Source organism: Phoca vitulina, unplaced genomic scaffold (assembly GCF_004348235.1).
Source record: "Phoca vitulina isolate PV1807 unplaced genomic scaffold, GSC_HSeal_1.0 scaffold1, whole genome shotgun sequence".
Taxonomy (NCBI): Eukaryota; Metazoa; Chordata; class Mammalia; order Carnivora; family Phocidae; genus Phoca; species Phoca vitulina.
The window spans coordinates 19,500,127-19,521,483 of NW_022589704.1; the positions used below are offsets into that span (position 1 = coordinate 19,500,127).

At 53.5% G+C, this 21,357-nt stretch overlaps 1 protein-coding gene across 7 annotated transcripts in view; it reads left to right on the forward strand.

Annotated features, from left to right (window-relative positions):
- The window catches only part of TNS1 (tensin 1), a 201,539-nt gene that overhangs the window by 121,880 nt on the left and 58,302 nt on the right, over positions 1–21,357 (forward strand). For all 7 annotated transcript variants that reach the window (XM_032402452.1, XM_032402457.1, XM_032402469.1 and 4 more), the window contains 2 exons: positions 1,020–1,085; positions 2,416–2,532. In XM_032402452.1, coding sequence (XP_032258343.1) covers positions 1,020–1,085; positions 2,416–2,532 — 183 coding nt within the window. The remainder of the gene's footprint in view (positions 1–1,019; positions 1,086–2,415; positions 2,533–21,357) is intronic.

Here is a 21,357-nt window from a genome sequence, read left to right on the forward strand (position 1 = left end):
CATCCATCCATCCACCAAGAAATACTTTTGGGTCTATGTGTGCCAGGCATGTGCTAGACCCTGGGGATACAAAGAGAAAGAAGTCAGGCCCTACCCTCAGGGAACTCACAGTTCCATGGGAGAAAGAGACACATAAGCGGGGTACAATGAAGTGGTGCTTGCAGTGATGGAGACATGCATAGGCATGATGGGTGGCTACCATCCCTACTGTAACTTCTCTTCTCACAAGCAGTGGATGGCAATCTGTCCAGACTGGGCTTAGGCCAAGAGCAGAGAGTAGAGCTGGGGCTCGGGGGGTGGGGAGGGGGTGGAGAGGAGCCTGATCCCCCCAAATGTAGTCTGGCTCATGCAGTAGAAAGATGTTTCTGTGATGAGTTTCTTCTGTACTGGAGCCAGGAGGGCAGAAGCAGAAGATTCCATGATAATTACATAACAGAATGTAAATCTTATCAGTCTTAACAGGGAAAAATAAAGGGGTAACAGACAACATAAAGGTAGAGTTGGTAGAGGCAGGGGAAAGTGGGGGCACAAACTTTGTCCTCTTACACGGAGGGAGTCAGGGGACACCACTGAAAATGGACAGCTCAAGAAATAGAGGCTTAGCTATAGTATTTAAAGTTTCAAAGGCAATCAGAATAAATACTACTACTACTACTAGATTTAATAGGAAAGGAGGTGGGAGCGATATTAGTGGGCCAAATTCATTATCTTCATGGTGGTCAATCAATGGAGATTACTTGAAATTGGTATATCAGGAAATGGTGGCATAAAAATAGTGGCTATTATTTAGAGTCTTAGAAGTAACTGCTAGTGGAACAAGAAATAGAAATGGTTGGGAATGGTTATCTCAGGCAAGTAGGACCGGGGCCAAAGGTGGGCAAGAGGCTTATTTCATTGTGTGTATATGATATTATCAACCATATATATGCATATTATTTTAACCTTCTCCAGAAAGATTAAAGTTGGAGTCCTTTTTGGGAATTAATTGCTCATTTTTGTCTTTCCTTCTCCCTTTTCAGATGATAGATTTCCAGAATATGGCAAAGTAGAATTTGTATTTTCTTATGGACCAGAGAAAATTCAAGGTATAAGCTTGTTAGAGTTCATTTTTCCACCCCCTTGCCTCCATCCTAACCTGTCCTCTCCCCACCCCCAGCATTCTCCCACTGATGCGCTCTACAACTATCAAGTTACCAGTTAATGAGAGGCAGGCCAGCAGTAAAGGATCTGGGTATCACAGTGGACCTCCAGCTAAATGTGAACCAATGACTTATTCTTTGGATAATAAAAATAAAAGAGCTGACCAAGAGGTGCTGGGCTGGATAAACTGGTCCCATTAGGTCACCATCCCATTATATTCAGAGACTGGGGGCTGTGGCAGATTGAGGGAGTGGCTGAAGGGACATTCAGAGGTACTAGATGGATGAGAAGTATTTATGAAAACTGAGGTGGTTCAACCTGAAGATGAGAAGGCCAATTTAATAATAGCTGTTAAGCCTTTAGACTGGTTATATGTGGAGACCAGTTGTTCTCCATCCTATTTGAGACTAGAATGAGACGAGACGAAGTTAGGGTACAGATGGAGGGACTCTGGGAAAATTCAAGGAAGGACTGCCAAGTCAGGAAAGGGACTTGCCCTAGGAGGCAGGACGTGCGGCTTGTGCGGTCTTCATTTTTCTGTGGATGTGTAGGAGAGACTGCTTCTCCCCTCAGATTTCTGCCTGGAGCCGGGAGCATCTTAAGTGGGAGGCAGGGGGATGGCTAGAATGACCTTGTGTCCTCTCAGTGTCCTGCCGTGATTTCCCTGTTGTCCTTGACCCCATGTTGCTCATCACAAACCTCTTCCACACTACCCCTGACTCCAGGGGCAGACTTTCTGGTCTCCTGGCACTGCCCCAGGGGCCTCTGGGACATGGAAAAAGAAGAGTCAGACATCTAGCCAGAGGGCCCCCCAGCTTTCTCCTTCTTTCCTCAGAGTCCTGTCTTGATTTACCCCTATAACCGGGTACGAGCCTTTTCAAGAATGCAAGAAACCAGGGGCGCCTGGGTGGCTCAGTCAGTTGAGCGTCTGACTCTTGATTTCAGCTCAGGTCATGATCTCAGGGTCGTGGGATTGAGCCCCATGTCGGGCTCCGTGCTGGGCGTGGAGCCTGCCTGGGGGTCTCTCTCTCCTTCGCCCTCTGCTCTGCCCACCCCCACCATAAAACAAAACAAGACAAAAGAAGACTGCAAGAAACCAGACTCCTGGGTTCTCTGTCCACTCTAAGCCCCTGGCCGCACCCCACCATGGTCAGGAAAATGAGAAGCCCCTCAGGGAGCAGCCATGGGGGAGCTGTTGGCTTCTTCTGTTTTTCCAGCTGTTGATCCTTTTTCCCCCCCCTTTCTCTTCACTGCCCTCCCGCCCCATTCCTTCAGGCATGGAACACCTGGAGAACGGGCCGAGCGTGTCGGTGGACTATAACACCTCCGACCCCCTCATCCGCTGGGATTCCTATGACAACTTCGATGGGCATCGAGAGGACGGCCTGGAGGGTAGGTGGCACCTGGGCTTCCAGCTCCCCTCCACGCAGCACTGCCCTGTTCCCGTGGCCTCGGCACTGCTGGTGGGCTGTGGCACCGTACGGGGTTCAGAGAGGAGGCAGAGCACAGGTCCAGGGCAACTGGGAGAGCTCCAGTTGGGTGGGGGACTATAAGACAAAACAGGAATGTATGAAATAATGAAGACAGAGCTAAAGAATGCAGCCAAACAGCCACAATGACCTGACTGGCAGGGGAGGAGTTCTTGAGAGGTGGAGTGGCCTGGGAGGGCTCCTTGGAGGAGGGGGCCTTGAGTGGCATTTGACAAAACTCCCGTGCAGCAAACGCAGCGCTTTGTTAGATTTCTTTGAAACCTGCTCTTAAGAGGTCTCCAGGCTCGTGGCCTGACTTCCCTGGGGCTTCAGAGCACTAGGACTTAGACATAGCATGCAGGGCCTACCAGCTTTCATCAATAGCCAACAAAAATGTTTGAGAGCTGGAAACTGATAGGCTCCAAAATTTGAAAAGTAAGCCGCAGTCGAAATTAATGCATGTTTAATTTAGCTACAAAACCTAGCATTATGTCAAGTGGGCAACTGCAACTCAGTTCAGTCCTTGAGAGTTAGTTGTGGGTTGTATTTGTTTGTGTGATTGATTTGAATGTGGGAGGCGGGGCGGGGCTTCCAAAAGTTAGCATGCCTGGAGCCCAGGAGCCCTTGAGACGCCTGTCTGGGGTTTGGCATAGACTCGCTTTTCTGATTTGGTCCTGGGACTGCAGCATGAGGGAGCTGGAAGGATCCTCAGGACTGTCGGCCCATCCCCAGTCTTCCGTTGGGGATAACTTAGACCCCTCCCCCCCTGGAAGGAAGGGTCTTCTGATTTACCCCCACGGCCAGCCCAGGATATGTCCTTTCAAGGACACCAGCTCCCAGCCTCCAGGCTGCAGCTGGTCCTAGGGTGGGGCTGTGCCGTCCCAGGGACTCTGGGCCCTGTGGCAGATCCGGGTTAGGGAGAGCCAGTCCTGCCGGCCCCCACCTTCTCCCGATCCTCTGCACCCCCCTGCCTCCTTCCACCTTCTTCTCCAGCATTCTGGATTTGTTGACTCCACCCTGCAAGCCTTCTAGGTCTTTTCTTGAAAAAAGATTCTCCCTCTGACCTTTGAGATACCAGAATGAATGACAGATTTCAGAGCGAGTGGGATGCGGGCGGTGGTTGGGCTAGAATTTAGGGCTTGATGAGAGCATGTTGTTTACAGGCAGCACTGCGAAGTGGATGGCTTGTCCTCAAGCCTACCTTAGTTCCCGTCCTCCCCATCCTCCCCCCAGGGGCCCAGACACCCCACCCTGCTGAGGTACCGCCCCAAGCACTCCTCCCCACTGCCCGGCCCCCTCTGCTGTGCTGAGTGGCTGGGAGAAGGGCAGAGGATGAAATGAATTAGTTCTGAGCTACCAGTGGCTGCCAGCCTAATTGTTCATCCTTCTGGGGATGTTTGCATTTTTAACAAGAGCACTTGGCAATCTGAAGGTATTTTCAATGTTTCCCCATCTCTCCCTGCTGTGGATTCTGTGCAATGGTAAATGTAAAAACCTTCCGTAAACTGTAAAGGGCCAGGCAAACAAAAGGTAAGCTAGTTAGGGGAAAGGAGAGGCTGGGGAAGGCCTGGTGGGGACACAGTGGCCATGAGGGAAGGCAAGGGGCAGATGGCGGAGCAGAGGGGGACCACAGCGGTGAGAGGCAGGAACGGGGAGGAAGGAGAGGCTGAGTGAGCCCCCGACTCTTCTCTCGTCATCCGTTCCCCCAGGCAGGGGGACGGAACCAGTGGGACTTTGTGACCAGTGAAAGGTCAGCTCATCCTGCAGGGACAGAGGGGCTCCTGTCTGGAGGCTGAGAAGCCGGCCCTGTGCCTGAAGAGTGGGAAGGGAAGGCAGGGGAAGCAGAAGGAGGCTCTGCTGTCCTCTTCCCTGGCCTGGCCTGTCCTTACTACGGTTGGCCTGGACCGGGAGCTACACGGTTGGGGTGGTCACCGGGACAGACCCTGCCTGTCCGCCGCCGCTGGGCTGCATCCCCCACAGGGACAGGAAAGCCAGCCGTCGGGTGGGAGCAGTGGTCATTATTCCAATCCTGCTTTTCTTCCTGGCTGGAGGCACTTCTGGAAGGTTCTAGGTTCTGGGGCCCAGAGAGAAAAGCATTTTCTTCTGGCTAATTTTCTTGGTCCAGAGAGGGAAGTAGGAGGCCTGGGCCTGTCTCCTTAGTTGTGGACAAGACTCTGTGCCTCAGTTTCCCCATGTACTAGTTGGGGTAAGGGTAAGGGCACCTTCTGGGGTGCTCAGGAGATGGCTCCAGCTGGAGCCTGGAAGGTGCCTGGGGGCTCCCTGGAGTGGCCCTAGGGCTGGGGGGATGGGCTCTGCGGGTATGTGGTACCCCAGGTGGCTCTGCCTGCTCCCCGAGGAAGTCACGGACCGGGAGAGGCAGGCTAAGCCCGAGGTGCTGTAGTAGAGTGGGTGAGCACGCGTGCTTGAGGCCCGACTGCCTGGGTCCGGTCCAGGTCCCAGATGCCCCCCTCTGTAACTGAAGGCCTTACTTAGCCTTCCTATGGTCTCAGTTTCCTCTTCTATAGACTTGGGGTGTCGTTGGCATAATGCACCCATTTTCATGGAAAGCAGTTTAGGTAGGGGTCCAGAATGTGGCCTCTGGAGCCAGATTATCCAGGTTCAGATCCTCTGACAAGATGCTGTCCTCTCAGGGCCTCGGTTTGCTCTGCTGTGAAAGGGGGATTGGGTCGACAAATCATTTGGAGCACCTTCTGGGGAGTAGGAGCGGGGGCGGCGGCCTGTCGTGGCTCCTCAGGAGTCTCTGACACGTCAGTTGTGACTGTGGCCAGCATCTCAGGCGTCTGCAGACAAGGCTAAGGGGGGCGCCCGTTGGCCTCGGGAGCCCGCTCTGGCTTTGCCACGCTCCAGCCATTGCGAGTCACCATTTCACCTAACGCTCACAGCTACTCTGTGAGGTGGGCACTGTTATCGTGCCTGGGTAGGGAAACTGGGGCACAGTGGGGTTCAGTAACCTGTGTAAGGTTGCCTCACCAATAAAGAGCAGATCTGGGTGTGGAACCCAGCGCTAACCACCATGCTGTTTTGGTAACCACAGATGCCTGTATTCCGGGCGCCAGGTCCCGTGACACTCCCTGGGTGCCACTGAGCTTGGATGAATCTGCCCCCTCCGTCCCCACCTCTCACCGCTGGGCCGACCAGAGGACCCCTGTCCTGAGTCTCAGGGTGAGGGAGGGGTTGGACGCAGCGGTACCTGGAGCGTAGCAGCTGGGAGGGCACCGGGCTGGCCCGCGGCAGGTGCTTAGCTGGGCTTCAGTGCAGGGAAGCGCTGAGGCGCATCCCTTGACGTCCCTACACTGCCCCCCTCCCCCACCCAGGAGGGTGTGGGGCTGCTCACAGTGCGATGCCCTGGTGAGGGGATGGCCTCGCAAAATAGGGAGGGGTGGTGTGTCTGAGGTGAGGTGAGGCCATTTCTGGAAGTGGCACACCTCTCCTATTTCAGGCCTGGTGAGGGAGGGGGATCGGAGAGGCCAGGCCAGTCCGTCTGGAGGCCCCCGGGTGACTCAGAGGGGAAGGCAGGGGGCGCTGAGCCAGGCACTGGGGAACAGAGAGAGATTATCTCTGGCCTGGGCTGCTCCTCGAGGGCCGCCTGCTTGCGGTGAGGGCCCTCAGCCCTCCACCCCCTGTTCCTCGTGCTCCTGCAGGAGACCCTGACTTAACCCTTTGTGCCGGGAACTACTCTGTGTTTAACCCCTTCCTTGATGCCTGCACCCCCGTCTCCCTCCAGCCCCCCCATTCCCAGTTCAAGTTTCCACCCCCTCAGGACATCGCTGAGCGATCTCGGCAGCAAAATGAGGGAAGAAAATCCATGGGACTTCTGTTCTCTGGGGTGGCCCGGGCCAGTCATGGAGCCTGTCTGATGCCCCCCCTGCCACGGTGAGGACCCTGAGGCTCGAGAGGCCGGGGATCTGCCAGAGGGGGAGGAAACCCTCACGCGTGGAGCCCCACTTTGCGTGACCTCCACTCTTGTTGTACTGACCCCATTGTGCCGACGGGTATTGTGCTGAGGGGGAGGTCATGACATAGGACATGGGGTTGCTGTTGAATCCAGGGGTCTGACTCTGGTCCCTTCCCACCTCCCTTGGAGCTCAGCGTATTCAGCGCTCCACACCCGTAATTCGGGTGGTCCTTGCAGATGCTTGTCCAACTTGTCACACCTTTAGAGGGCAGAGAGCTCACCACCACACGCGGCAGGCCGTTTCACTTTGTACAGGTCCAGTAATTGAACCAGAAATAGAGGGAAAAGGGAGAGTTGCCTGTGTGTGGTGGACCATGGATGCTCAGGGACCCGTATGGCTCCCTGCACTCAGGCCGGAAGGAAGGGGAAGTGATAAAAGGTGAAGAATCAGAGAGAAGCTCAATATCAAGAACTTTCTGACTGGAGAAGAGTCCAGGCCTTGGGACATGTGTCTGGGGAGCAGGGAAAGCACCTGTCATCTCCGGGACTCCTTACGTCGGGAGGAGCACCGTCTGGTGAACCCCACGGGCTGGTGTCTGAGTCTGTGTGGGCGGTCACAACAAAATCCCACAGACTGTGCGGCTTCAACAGCAGACAGGCATGTTTCCACAGTTCTGGAGGCCAGAAGTCTGGGAGCACAGTGTCAACAGCCCTTGTAGAGGGTGGGGCTTGTAGAGGGCGGGCTTCTCCCTTGCCTCCGTCCTCCCTCTGTGTGCATCTGGGTCCTGATCCCTTCTTTATAAGGACACCAGTCAGGCGGGACTGAGGGCCCACTCATGCAACCGCGTTTTAACTTAATTACCTCTTTAAAGGCCCTATTTCCAAATACAGTCCCATTTCTGAGGTACTGGGGGTTAGGACTTCGACATATGAACTTGGGGGGGAAACACGTCAGCCCATGACACCGAGGAAGGAGTTTTCTGGGTTGCCTGTAGTTGGATGCCTGGAGCCTTGGTCCTGAGTTGGGGGAGGGGGGGAAGAGAAGGTCCAGGGCGGGGGGAGGGGAGAATGGTCTGGCCCCCCACCAGCCTCCTCCTTGCAGGCTGTCTCTGTCTTCCTCTGGTTTGGTCTGGAGCCTGCCAGCTCAGCGCTCTGGCTGACACCACATTTCACAGCCTCCAGAAGCCCCATTAGCTGTTTGGCCTGAGTTCTGAAGCCCCGTGCCCAGATCCCAGCTCCCTGTGGGTGGGAGTGGGGCTGTATTTTTTGCCTATGCTGCACAGAGCAGCCTCCAAATTCCTCCAGAGTGTTCCAGGGCAAGCCTTCTCGGAAGTGAGTTCCATACCGAGAGCTGTGGGCTGCCTTCCACCTCCAAGCAGCCCAGAGGCTGGCCAGGCCTGAGTTGCCTCACTGTCCCCATTCACTTCTCCTGTCCCCTAACCTCCTTGGACACTGAGTTGTTCAGGGTCTCTCGCACCTTAAGTGGGTATCGGGGAAGAGGGGTGCGTGCTGGGCACAGCAGCGGATTGCTCAGGGCCAAAAGAAAGAATGGAGACCATGACAAGCCCCCGGGCCTGGCTGCAGACGGCAAGGGCAGCCGGGAACCACCCCTCTTCTGGGTTTCTCCTGCGTGGTGCCCATCAGGCCCTCCTTTGTTTCTGTGGGAAGTCCCCCAAGAGCCAGGGGCTGGTGACAAGGGGGTGTGGTTTTGTGCCCAAGTTTCTCAGCCCTCAGGATCTGTGAGGAGAGACATTCCCTTCCTCAGGGGTGAACTTCCAGTTCTGTAGGACACCCAGTGCCTCCTAAAGCACTGTTGTCTGAGCCGGGGAAGAGCCTCTGTGATGGCAGCCAGGAGTCCCTGGTCTGCGGTGACTTCTCCTGAGCTGGGCTTGTCCAAGAATTCTCTGATTTTTTTTTTTTTTTTGAGAGAGGAAAGAGGGAGGGAGAGAGACACAGCAAATAGAGAGTGAGGAGGAGAGAGAAATAAGTAAGAGACCAGCAGAGAGAGACAGACAGACCCAGACAGACATTGGCCTGGAGATTTGGGTTTGGGTGTCCTTGGTAACTCCTTTTCTTTAGATCTCCCTTATTTCCTGTAAAATGAGGGGATCGGAGGACTGGTTCTTTCTGTTTATTTGAGCTTGATCATTGTTTCTTTCTGTGAGTTGGGAGGCGCTAAGATAGACCTGCTGTATTTCCCTCTCAGACCTTCCCACCTCGTGAGCTTGGAGCAGGGAGAACAGTGTAGCTCAGTGGTGGTTGTAGAAGTCAGGAGAGGCTTGGTTATGCTGGGTAAAAAAACCCCAAATTCTTACTCCAAAAAACATATATATATGTTTCTTGCCCATGCTGCAAGGGGCCTGTGTTCATGTGGGTTGGCAAGGGGCCTGTGTTCATCGTATTTACTCCAGGCTGGTGGTGGCTTCATCCCATAGCTGTTTCCGTCATTGCTGCCACAGTGGGTGGAGGACACTGTGAGTGCCTCCTGCTTCTGCCCGGACGTGACACATGTGCCTTCTGCTGACATTTCATTGGCCAGAGCAAGTCACACACCCAAGCCTAATTCAAAGGGGGCAGAGAAATGGTGCACGGAAGATGGAAAGTGGAAATAATGTTGAACAGATTAAGATCTACTATAGGGATGAAGTCTGTGGGATCTAGAGTCTAGATCTGGTTCCAAGCCCTGTTGTTTATAAGTGTGTTTCTTGGTCAAGACACTTTACCTCTCTGAGACCCAAATGTCATATCTATAAAATGGGTACAATAACGGTACTTTCCTCATGAGATTGTTGTTAAGATCCAATGAGGTAATGTATGTGAAAGGTGAAATCCAGAGTGCCTGGTATTTACTATGCTGGTGGTAATTTGTGTCTATTATTATCATTATTATTATTATTATTATTATTATTATTATTGAAGTGCTGGAGGAGGGAAGGTAGAGAGGTGATTTAAATGTATACAAGCCCTCTCTTCTTGAGAAAAATTGCAAATCCCTCTGGCCCCTCTACTCCCTGGGAACCATCTATAGGCTGGCTCTGTTCCGGGAGCCCCGCTCTCTCGGGAGTTGGGAGACTTGCCTCTGACATCACCTTGCTGTGTGACCTTGGAAAAGTTACTTCTCTCTGGTTCTCAGTTCCCTTATCAGTGAATCGAGGAGGATGGATTCCAAAGGGGATTCAGCTCTAAAGCCCTAACGATGATCATGGTACCAGCGCCAATGACTAGATGGTAGCGAGCCTTGGTACCCAGCTGGAGCCAGGCACCACCAACTGCCCTTTCTCCTGGTTACTCCTCCCCAGTAGGACTACTAGGCACAACTTGTAGGGTGTGCTTATGCAGCCCCTTTCTTTGTCTACCACTGCCCTTAATCTGTTCTCTGCTGTCCCTGCACCCACATGGTAATAGGGCGAGTCCCGGGCCTGTTGTGGCCACTCTCAGGGAATGAAAGCCCTTCTGGTCCATCGACAATGTGCCCAGTGCCAGTGGACTTGGCACTTCAGTCAGTCCGCTCTCTTCCCCTTTGTTGGCTCCTGCCTGGCACCTGAGGTGTGTGTACGTGTTTGAGGAGGCTCACTGGGTTTTCCCGACTTATGGGAAGAGAGGGAAGGAGGGAGGGAATCAGGAGGGGGTTCCTGCCCACCGGGCACACTCTCCTTCAGGCGGGGGACAACCCTTCTGGGCCCACGCGTCCCTCGCTCCCTGCAGCCTCCTCCCGCTGAAGTCTGTTCAGCCCAACAGGTGGCCCTCTCGGACAGCATCTGAGGGGGCCCCAGGCCGGCCTACGTGCTCTCGGCCTCAGGCAAGCCTGGGATGGAGGTGGCCAAGGCAGCCCCTCTGTCTGTCCCCCCGCCTGCCTTCTCACCTTTCAGACTTTCGGGCCTGAGCCAGGCTCTGTCTCCCCTGTGCTCTGTGCTCTGTGCTCTGGAAGACTCACTGGGATTGGGGGAAAAGCCCCCAGCAGCAAAACCACACTCTCCAAAATTCCTCTTGGACTCTCCCCCTTCCTGATCCTTTTCCTCCTGACATGGGTGTGTGTGAGGTAGTTTACAGCCACAGAACACTTTTCGGCTTCTCTCTCTCTTTAAAAAAAAAAAAAAAAAAAAAAAATATATATATATATATATATATATATATATATATAACAGCTAATATTATATATTCCCAATATCATGTAATAAAATTGTATTCATGGATATAGCTTAATACTGGCACTCCACCTGATTTAAAATGTACGATTCAGTGGGTTTTAGTATATTTGGGGTTGTACAACCATCACCATAACCTAACTGTGGAAACTTTGCATCGCCCCCCCGCCATTGACAGCCACCGCCCATTTCTTGTCCCCATCCCCAGCTTCGTCTCCTTTCTGTCCCAACAGATGTGAACGTTCTGCAGATTTCCTGTAAATGGAATTATCCAGCACGCGGCTTTCTTTCACTGAGCATAATACTTTCAGGGTGCATGCATGTTGGAGCGTGGGTCAGTGCTTTGCTTGGGTTGCTGAATAACACTCCATTTATGGCCACACCACAGTTTGGTCATACATATCTCAGCTGACGAATGTTTTCTTTGTGTCCACTTTTTGGATATTTTAAAGAACACTGCTGTGGACATTCGTGGACCAGTTTTCACGTGGACTCTGGTTTTCACTTTTTCTTGGGTAGATACCTAAGGGTGGAATTTATGGGCCATAGGATTGCAATATGTTTAATCATTTGAGGACCTGCCAGACTGTTTTCCAAAGTGGCCGCACCATCTTACATCCCCTGAGGATTCCAGTGTCTCCGCATCCTCACCGCCTCTTGTCTTCGGGGCTCTAGCCGTCCTAGTGGGTATGAAGTGGGATCTCACTGTGGTTTGGGTTTGCGTGTCCCTCATGATTAATGATGTTGAGCTTCTTTTCACATGGTAACTGGCCACTATAGATCTGTTTTTAGAGAAATGTCTATTCACATACTTGGCACACTTAAAAAAATCCTTTTTTTTGTTTGTCCATTTGCTGTTGAGTTGTGAGTTCTTTATCTATTCTGAAGACAGGTCCCTTATCAGATAAGTGATTTGCGGCTGTTTTCTCCCCTTCTGTGGATTGTTGTGTCTTCCTTCACTTGATGTCGGCGGGTCTCTCTGCAGTGCTTGCGTGCTGATCGCCAACCTTACTCCCGGCGGGAGGCGTTCATCTTCCCGGGACCTGTCACAACTGAGATCCCAATACTTCCCCGTTGACATCTGGTTGCAACTCGGGTTCCCATTTTATAGATGACGAAACAGGTAGGAGCAGAGAGGTTGGGGGCCTCGTCCAAGGTAGTGTCCTGAGTAAATGGTGGAGGCAGGATTCCAGTGTGGGGGTCTGGAGCCAGAGTTAGGGATCGATACTCCTTCCTAGTATTTAAGGATCTTGATCGAAAAGATGATTCATCTCCAGCCCGAAGTGCTTTCGGCTGCTTGGTCTGATCTCTTTCCAGCCCTAGAGCTGGTGCTTCAACGGGCCTAGGAAAGCGGCCCCATGACACAGAGAGGGAGGCCACGTCTTGGATCCCTGGATAGCAGAGCAGGACAGAAGTGCATGACTTCTGCCCCCGCAGTGCCTCAGTCACCCACATGGCCCCGTGTCCCTTCATCTCCCCGAGGCCAGGCGGGATGAGGGAGGGTAGCCCCTCCTCCAGAAGGTGGCCCCTTTGGGTTGGGAGTGAGACAGTTAGGCAGCGGGGGAACATAGCCCCTGTGCCCACTCTGGAAGAACACTTGTGCCCCATGCTGAATATTTGCCCCTGACCTACTTTCATCGGGTTTGGCTTTCTTGTCTTCTGAACTTTTGGGGAAGATGTGGGAGGAACCAGGAAGAGAGGAGTGCAAGATTGCAGGTGGTCCCAAATAATTCACGAGGAGGTTCCAGGGATCCCAGAGTGATGTGTCTGCCCCATATCTCTGAGCAGAGGGTTTTAGGGGGTGATCGTCTGACCGAGAGCCTGGGGTTTGGCGCCAGACTGATTTTTGTTGGGAAATCCTAACCTGGTTGCTGGAGAGGGCAGCCCTTCTGGCATGTGACTTCAGGGGATGGGGTTGGGGGGACAGGGATGGGCAGAGAGGGAGAAATTCACAGCTGCTGCAGAAATCTTCTGTCCCTGTTCTGTCATGTCCTGTAGGACACAGGGCTTAGTCTGCAACAGGAAGGGTTTGAGTTAGCCACCTGGTAGAACTTCCTGGCTGTGAGAGGGGATCAGCTGTGGTGGGGAGGTTGGGTCCTTGTCCTCTTGGCACCCTTGGGCAGAGATGTCAAGAGGCAAGGGAGATGGATCTCAATGTGGGATGACCTGCACAGACATAGTGACAGACGCAGGGATAGAATGGCTTCTTGAGGAGGATCTGGTACCTTCTCTTCCCCCAGGTTGGGGGAGTCCTCTCTGTTGACTTCCTGCAACGATCAAGAGTGCTGAGAATCCAAATGCAAAGTCGGCCTGACCTTGTGGGTAGAGAAGATGACACCACTGACCCAGCATCTGCCAGCCACCTGCTTAGTGGGGCGAGGCGGGGCTTGTCCTGGTGCCCTCAGACCCTTCTCTGGCTCTGCTCTGCGAGGCAGCTGGTAGGCGGGGAGAGTAGTGTCTGCCCGTGGAACATTCAGTAAACCAATACCCTCTGGAGTGAATGTGCCTTCGGTCCTCTGTAATCTCTGCCATCGGGTGGAGGTTGGAAGGCCGGAGCCACACTCGGAGCGGACCAGAGCTCCTGCCAGTGGCCTGGGCCGCACGTCTGCCCTCCTGCTTTGCTCAAATATCCAGCTCCAGCCAGGGCTGGAGGAGAGCACTCTCCCCCTCCCCCACCTCTCCTCCTCTGCCAGACCTGTAGACAAGTGCAAGTTAGCTAGAGCCCGCAAGACCCCATATACCGACTCTAACTATGTCCAAGGAAAGACATTGAAGCTTCCATTAATCAGATCTTGCTTCCTCCCCAGCTGTGGCTTCTTTTCACCCATCATCCCTCTTGCCCTCCTTCCCTTCTTCCTTCTCTCCCTTCCTTTGCTCTCTCCTTTCTTTCCCCCGAATCCTTACCGATCACCTCCTAGGTGGCGGGCACTGCGCTGGCCCCGGCGCTACAGATGTTGTAGAAAGTCGTGCCCTGGAGTTGCCTGCAGACAGAGCGGGAGGGGGTGCGGCACCACCCGCTGTGTCCCAAGGCCACGCCGAGAAGGATCTCGGCCAGGGGCCACGGCTTCTCAGGAGAGGGGCAGCTACGGTGGCGCTCAGAGGGGGACGGCTCTGCAGAGGGGCTGTGTTTGTACTGGGTCTGGGAGGCGGACGTGGCATGGAGAGCAGAATTGTTTCCCAGTCTAGAAGTGGCATAACAACATTGCGCCAAGGCTAGCTAGCAGAGGGAAAGAAAAGCAGTCGATTCAGACTGACCCTGCTCTCACCACTGCTGTCGTCCTGGGGTGGGTGAGTGGGATGCTGGAGCCCGTGAAGGTGGGAGTGTTGGAGAGGGTGGAGGTGAGGGTGAGGGGAGCGCCTAGGGAGCCGCATACCGGGGTCCAGGAGGGGAGTGAGAACCAGGAGAGTCGGAGAAAAGACAGCACAAAATCACACACACAAAAAGCACAGAATCCTGCTGCAGATGAGTCTGTTTGCCTTTTTTTGACCTTGGGCAGATAGGTTAGCCTTTCTGACCCTCAGTGTTCTCACCTGTAAAGTGGGGCAAGGATGGCACCTCTCCTCTGGGGCTGGGGATTACATGAGATCATCTGCGGGCGCCTAGGTCTGTGCCTACGCACACTAAGTCAGCAGTTCATGTTTGTTGTTACTGATACCACTACTTGACCTTGGGAGCTATTTTATAAAATGCTTCCCGGAGTGCAAGTCAGTTCATTTTTTAGTGATCGTAGGTGTTGACCTGGACTTTGAACCTGGACCTCTGGCTACACGTTCCGTGTTCTTTCTACCACGCGGAACCAGGTTTGGGTGTCTGAACCTTTTCCCTGGCACCCTCCAAACACCAGGCTCCATTCCCATGCAGAGCTCCTCCCTCTGCTCTGGGGTTGGGGGACTTGTGAAGGTCACACCCATAGCTGGGGGCAGAGCCAGCCCTAGCTCCCAGGGTCTTTTCAGGGTCTTCACCTCCACGGGTCCTGCCTCCCTGGCACCAGTCATCCGTGATGCCCAGGCTATGGGTTATGGTGACTGCTGGTGCAGCCCTAATGTTTCTTCTTTCTCTTCCATTTGAGAAAACAGAGTGCAGGAGAGTGAGAATAACATGATTGTAAGGGTAACCTTGAATCCGCTCCACCGACAAGAAAAAAAGAAAAAACAAATTGCGTGTGTTCTTTGGTACATGGACTGTCCTCTGTAACGTTCACTCATTCAGTCAACAGATATTTCACTGAGAGCCTACTCTATGTGCCAGTCACTGTTCTAGATACTGAGGATATAGCTGCGAGCAAAACAAAGAGCCTTGCCCTTGTCATGATTATATTCTAGTGGGAGAAGAGAGACAATGAAAAAAATTTTAAAGACATGATAAGTAAACGAGAGAGCATGCTAGAAGGTGATGAAGACTCTGGGAGAAAATAGAGCAGAATAAGGGTGGTTGGGGGGGGTTGAGGGGTGAGTTGAAATTTTTTAAAGCTGATCAGCCCAGCCCTCACTGAGGAGGAGACATCTGAACGAGGACTTGAAGGAGGTGAGAGAGTCAGCCAAGAAAATATCTGAGGAAGAGCATTGCCGGTAGGGGGGGCAGCAAGTGCAAAGGTCCTGAGGCAGCAGCTTGCCTGAGACATAGGCTTGGGAAGCATCAGAGGGGCCAGTGTCACTGCAGTGAAGGCTGTAAACAGTGAGGTCAGAGGTAATGGGGACCAGGTCATCGGGGGGTTTGGTAGCCATTGCAAGGATTTGGCCCATATCCTGAACTTTTTCATCTAATGATGTGTCATAGAGACCCTTCCATAATAGCTTGTAAAGAGCCATTTTACCTTTCTTCAGTTGTATCCCTCCCACTGTACACTTGTTCTGTGTTTTATTTTTTTTTTTTTAAAAGATTTTATTTATTTGAGACAGAGAGAATGAGAGAGAGAGAGAGAGCACATGAGAGGGGTGAGGGTCATAGGGAGAAGCAGGCTCCCTGCCGAGCAGGGAGCCCGATGTGGGACTCGATCCAGGGACTCCAGGATCATGACCTGAGCCGAAGGCAGTCGCTTAACCAACTGAGCCACCCAGGCGCCCATGTGTTTTATTTTTTTATTTTTATTTTTATTTTTTAAAGATTTTATTTATTTATTTATTAGAGAGCGAGCGAGAGAGAAACAGCATGAGAGAGGAGAGGGTCAGAGGGAGAAGCAGGCTCCCCGCTGAGCCGGGAGCCCGATGTGGGACTCGATCCCAGGACCCTGGGATCATGACCTGAGCCGAAGGCAGTCGCTTAACCAACTGAGCCACCCAGGCGCCCTTCTGTGTTTTATTTAACTGGTATTTTATTTAACTGTATTTAAGTAATATGGACATTTAAGTTGTTTCTGGTCTTTTGTCATTTTTGAAAATGCTGCAGAGAATAACCTCGTACGTACCGCATTTTGGTTTGTGCAATTCTATCTGTGGAAGTGGAGTTTGTAGAAATGGAATTGCTGGGTGAAGAATACATGTATATGTAATTCTGATAGTGCCAAAGTGGCCTCTGTAAGGGTTGTTTTGATTGACACTCCCCACCAGCAGTTTGGTTAGGGACTCGGAGGAAGATCCACCTCTGCCTTCTATACGTACGCTCCATACGTGAGACACTATTGGGTACCCATCATTTCCTGTACTCCTCAGGACCCTCCTGTGAGCTGACTAGTCTTGTCCCTATTTCACAGACGAGGAAATAGGCACAGAGAGGTTAAGTAACCTACCAGTGTTTGCATAGCCAGGTGGGCGTAGAGGCTGGGATTCTGATGCCCACCTTTTCTCACCGTGACTTCACAGGGGCAGGGGTCTGAGGAGCTCTGGCCCCCTGCCCCCCGCCCCCCACGAGTGAGCATGTGGACCTAGCAGCCTGGGTTTCAGAGGGTTTGAGACTCCTGAAAACAAGAGTTAAAATGGAAAGCCTGCTTGCCTGGCTCTGCCATCACTGCGCCTGCGTTCTGGAGACCCTTGCTGGCCAGCAGCAGGCTGCGAGGAGGCTGTCCTGAGGGACCTGGAGCCACACAGGCTAAGCTGGCCTCCCCGGCCGTCCCTCCCCTCATCAGCCCCCGTGGTGAGACCTGGCAGGCTGCGATCCAGCTAATTCTGCTCCAGGTGGGGCACTCCCTGCTGCTTTCTGCTGCGTCAGCTCGCTCCCGGGATTGGGTTTCGGCATTTCACCGATGAAAATAAATCAGCCTCTTTATTGCCCGGCATGGCCCTCATGAGCTCTGCAGCCGGGCGTGTACTTCCAGATTTCCTGTAAGTCACTATTTCTGTCCTAGCCCCCGGGGGCCCTGGGGCTGCCGCAGAAAGAGCCTCAGATGAGCTTGGAGCCCGGAGCCACCCGGGCGGGACCAAGCAGGAGAGGAGAATCAGGCTCAGTGCCTGGCTGAGCATCTTCTCTGAGCTGGATCTTCGAGCATCTAGAGCTGACCAGGAGTTCAGGGGTCATCTGGTTATGCTCTCCCACTGCACAGAGGAGCACCCTGAGGCCCCTCGAGGATCACTCCTTAGTACTCTGGCCCCTGACTCCCAGGCTACTGCTGTTTGCTACCAGACAGCCTTTTTTCTAGGTCTGTTTATTGTGCAGTGGCGGGTTAGGGATATGAGGACTGAGTGGGAAAGAGTGGGATTTAGCTGCTGCAGGCTGGGCAGAGAGATCTGACATCCAGGAGAACTGTCTTGCCTTGGGGGGGACATGAGAAAGGAGAACTGGTGGCAGGACTGGATTTTCTTGAGGTTCCTTCCACCCCACACATCTGTCTAAATGGGGTGAGTGACCTTGGTTCATGGCTGTGGGGGAACAAGGCAAATTCTAGAGCGCTCCGACAAGGCCCCAACAAGGTTCTGTGTGCAAAGGGGACTCTGGAGTCTCGCCTCAAACTCCCTTTTCTCCTGCCCCTCCCTTTCTGTGCTCAAGCATTATTTGCAAGCACAGGACTCTCTGGCAGGGACGTGGGGCATCCTGCCCCAGATGGCAGACCTGCTGGGGTCTCTCTCCTACCCTCCAGGGCCAGGGCCTATCCAACCCCCGGGGGCTTTATCCAGGCCACAGTGGGACTCCCTTGTCTGGGAAGCAGCTGAGGAGCTGTAGTGGGTGGGCGCCAGGAGCTCTGACTGCCTTGCTTATCCTGGACCACCCCGGCCTTCACATCCTTACGGCTTGTCAATGCCCTGATGCTTGTCAGAGACTTTGCCTTGGGCTGCTCTGATAGCTTTAAAAATTGTCAGCAGCAAAGTGTTCTTTGATGTTTGTTCTCCTCCTTCTCCAGGGGCAGTGAGATCAGATTTTGATATGAAAGCTCAAAGCTGCTCAGATCTTTTCTTCTCCCTTCCTGCCTCCCTGCCCCCCCTCCCTCTGTCTGAACACTGCTTGCAAACCTTCCAGAACCAGGCAGGTGCTCTTCATGTGACACAAGGAGAAAAAGAAGCCTGGGGGTAGTGCCCTGGCTCCTGCGTCCTGTCCAGGCCTGTACCCCATGGTTCTGTAGCTTCTGTGGGTCAGGAGAGTCACTTCCAACTTGTCCCTCTGCAGCAGGGACTGCCAGCTTCTGGCCCACACCTGCTCAGGTGTGTGAGCTCATGCACATTGCCTAGCAGACCCCCATGGAGATGCCTATATGAGCCTCCCTAATGCTGATGCACATGGTTGGACCCATTTGGGAAAGGACCCATTTGGGAAAGAAAAACTTCCATTTGGGTTGCAGAGACCCAACCAGTTTTGCCACCCACACCCATATCCATACGCACTCAGGCAAAGAACCACACAGACCCCTTTGCATATACTCAGCGCCTACGCAGAGAACCACAAAGGCCCCCCACTCGACATACACCCACCACTCATTCACAGACCCACATAGACCTCTACCCCACCGCACGCCCCACAGTGGTGATGGGGGCTCTAATTATAAAACTGCATGGCCAGTCCGATAACCAGTAGTTATGTGTGGTACTTAATGGGCCTGTTTGGGGTCAAGAATGGGGATTGATCCCTAAGTGCAGAGATGGGTTCCTTTGCGTGAATTTTGAACCAGCCCTGTAGTGGTTCCCTACAAGTTTCCAGGAATGCTTGGAGCCCTGGAAGCATCATTAGGCTACATGCGTAAAAGCCCTAGGGGACCACCTGTTTTGGGCAGGTTGTTCTGAACCAGCATTGTGCTTGGTTGTCACTCTTCACTCCCTTCTTCCTGGTGGATGCCTCTGGCTCTCCCCCTTTGCCCCTCCCTCTCCTTCCTTCTTCCCCTCTGGGAAGCAGAAAAAGCATGACCCTCAGAGTTAGATTGGCCATGTGATCTTAATTAAGCAAGCCACAACTTCCAAGCCTCAGTCTCTTTATCGGGAAGATGGGGACTATAGTATCTCCCTTGAAAGGCACTTGTGGAAGCAAGTGTGAGAGCATCCGTCGAAGGGTGGACACACAGTAAATAACCTGCCATCCCCGTTCTGTGGCACTCTCCCATTCTTCCCGGGTCCTCAAGCTCTGCAGCCCCCTCCCCATTTCCCTCCATCCTTCTCCAGGTGGTTGTGCCTCGGGAGGCTGTAAGAGTGGGGAGAGGCAGGAGGAGGTGTGTGGGTATGCCCCTGACATTTGTCCCACCTGGACATCTGCCTGCGTGTTGACAGTTCCCTTCCTGAGTAATCCTCTGGCACAGCCGCTCCTACCCTCATCTCGGGGAATGCTATCCTGAGCCTGGTCCTGGGTGGGGGGGCACTTGGAGACCCTGGAAGGCCCGGGCCGTGTGAGGGGTACCCAGAACCTGCCCTCCCTCCACCTCCCTGAGCTTCAAGGTCAGCCCTGCCTCCCCTCTGCGCTGGGCTGGAAGGCGGGAGGAGGTCCTGAGGAGGTCTGTGGACATGATTTCATCCCACACACAGCGTCCCACCCCACCGGGCAGCAGGGCTCTCGCTGTGCTCCCCCTCCGCCCACCTGACGTTCATTCAACCCCTCGACGCTCGGCACACCCGTGCCTTTCTCCTCCTCGTGGTTCTGCGCAGAACCAGCTCTTTTAGAGCTCAGAGTCATCTTGTTCTTCTCTCGCATTTTACCACTTTGGAGACTGAGGCCCAGGCAAGGGAAATGACTTACCCAAGGTCACGTGGCGAGTCAGCGGCACAGTGGGGACTGGAAACCAGGACTCGTGAGTCATAGCGCCGAGCTTTGTCTCTCACACCCCAAACTCCCTCTGCCCTCAGGCTGGCTCACGGCGCCTCAGCTGCGGCACACCTGAACTCGGACTGGGTAATTGCTCGTTGCCGGGCCCCATCCTCTGTGCTGTAGGATGTTTAGCAGCATTTCCACCCACCAGATGTCAATAGCATTTCTTCTAGATTCGACAGCCCAGAATATTTCCAGACATTGTTCCACGTTCCCTGGGGGGGGAGGGGCATATCACCTTGGGGGAGGACCACTGGCCTACCTGTCCTCAGCCCTTTGCCTCTGGGGCCTTAGCTCTCCCGCGTGTAGGGTGTGAGACAGCCCTTTTCTCTTTTCCTGCCTCCTGTTTCTGTTCCAGGATCGGCTGCTTGAAAACCAAAACACTCAGCCATTTTGTTCCTTAAGAGAAAGAGTAAAAAATCCAGGTTGGGGAAGATGCTTCCACACCTGCCAATGAAAAGAAAGCACTGGGCGGGAAGGGGGCTGAAGGAGGGGACGGAAGGAGGCTGGACTCCCTTCCTCCCTGGAGGACCCTTGGTGTGATTGAGAGGCCCTGCGGCACCCCACCAGCCCAGCTATGGGGTCTGCGGGCCAGAAGCTCATCCTGCAGGGGATGGAGCATGCGTTAGATTTGCATGTGGATAGTCTTTCTTAGCTGTAGAATTGCCCTCAACTATTCTACTCTGTTTGCATGGCCAGACCCAGAGACCTTTGAGGGTCTAACGTAACAGGGTTTCTGGTGCCCTTTGGGCATCCCCCTCATGGTGTCTGACTCAGCTCTGGCCGTGGAGAGGATTTTCTTCTGGGAGCTGGGGGCCCTGGGTGGTTAGTCTCTGCTCCAGTCCCGGCCCAATATGCAAGGGTAGGAAAATTCCCCTGCCCTGAGTCTTGGACCACATCAGGGTGTGTGTGGGGGAGCCTGATGAACTCAGGATGTCCTCTGGGTTGACCATGCTGAGACTATAGGGATCATCAGCCTGGGCTGGCAGCCCACAGCTGGGCCTCGTATGGCAAATTTGGGGTCTCCAGTACTACTGAGCATCTGAGGGGCTCCAGAAGGTCACTGGGTCATGTCCCTGCTCTAGAGCTTGTATTTCATGAAACTGCCCTGCCCAGGGCTGTCTCAGGGGACAGGGCACACCCAGCTGCCTCAGAAGAGTGAACAGTATTTTCATCTCTGAAGCTTAGCTTCACCCATCTTCCATGCAGAAAGACGTTTGCCCCAGCTATTTGAGAAAAAAAAAAATTTTTTTTCTCAAATAGAAAGTGGTAAAATTGGGTATATCCTTTTTCAAACCAGATCTACCACACCCCCTGCCCAGTACTTTCCTATCTGTGTGGAGGCAGCTGAAATCTTGCCCCTGTCCTCCCCCCACCCCATGCGGAAGCCATCTTGGGAGGCGGGAGAGGGGGTGGCATTTTCCGGCCTGCTGTTGGCAATGACCAAGCTGGACAGTCTTGGTATTTATTAGCTGAGCAGCATCATGTTCTCAGAGTCCGGGCTGTTTCGTTTGATGCTATGATTTTCGAAAA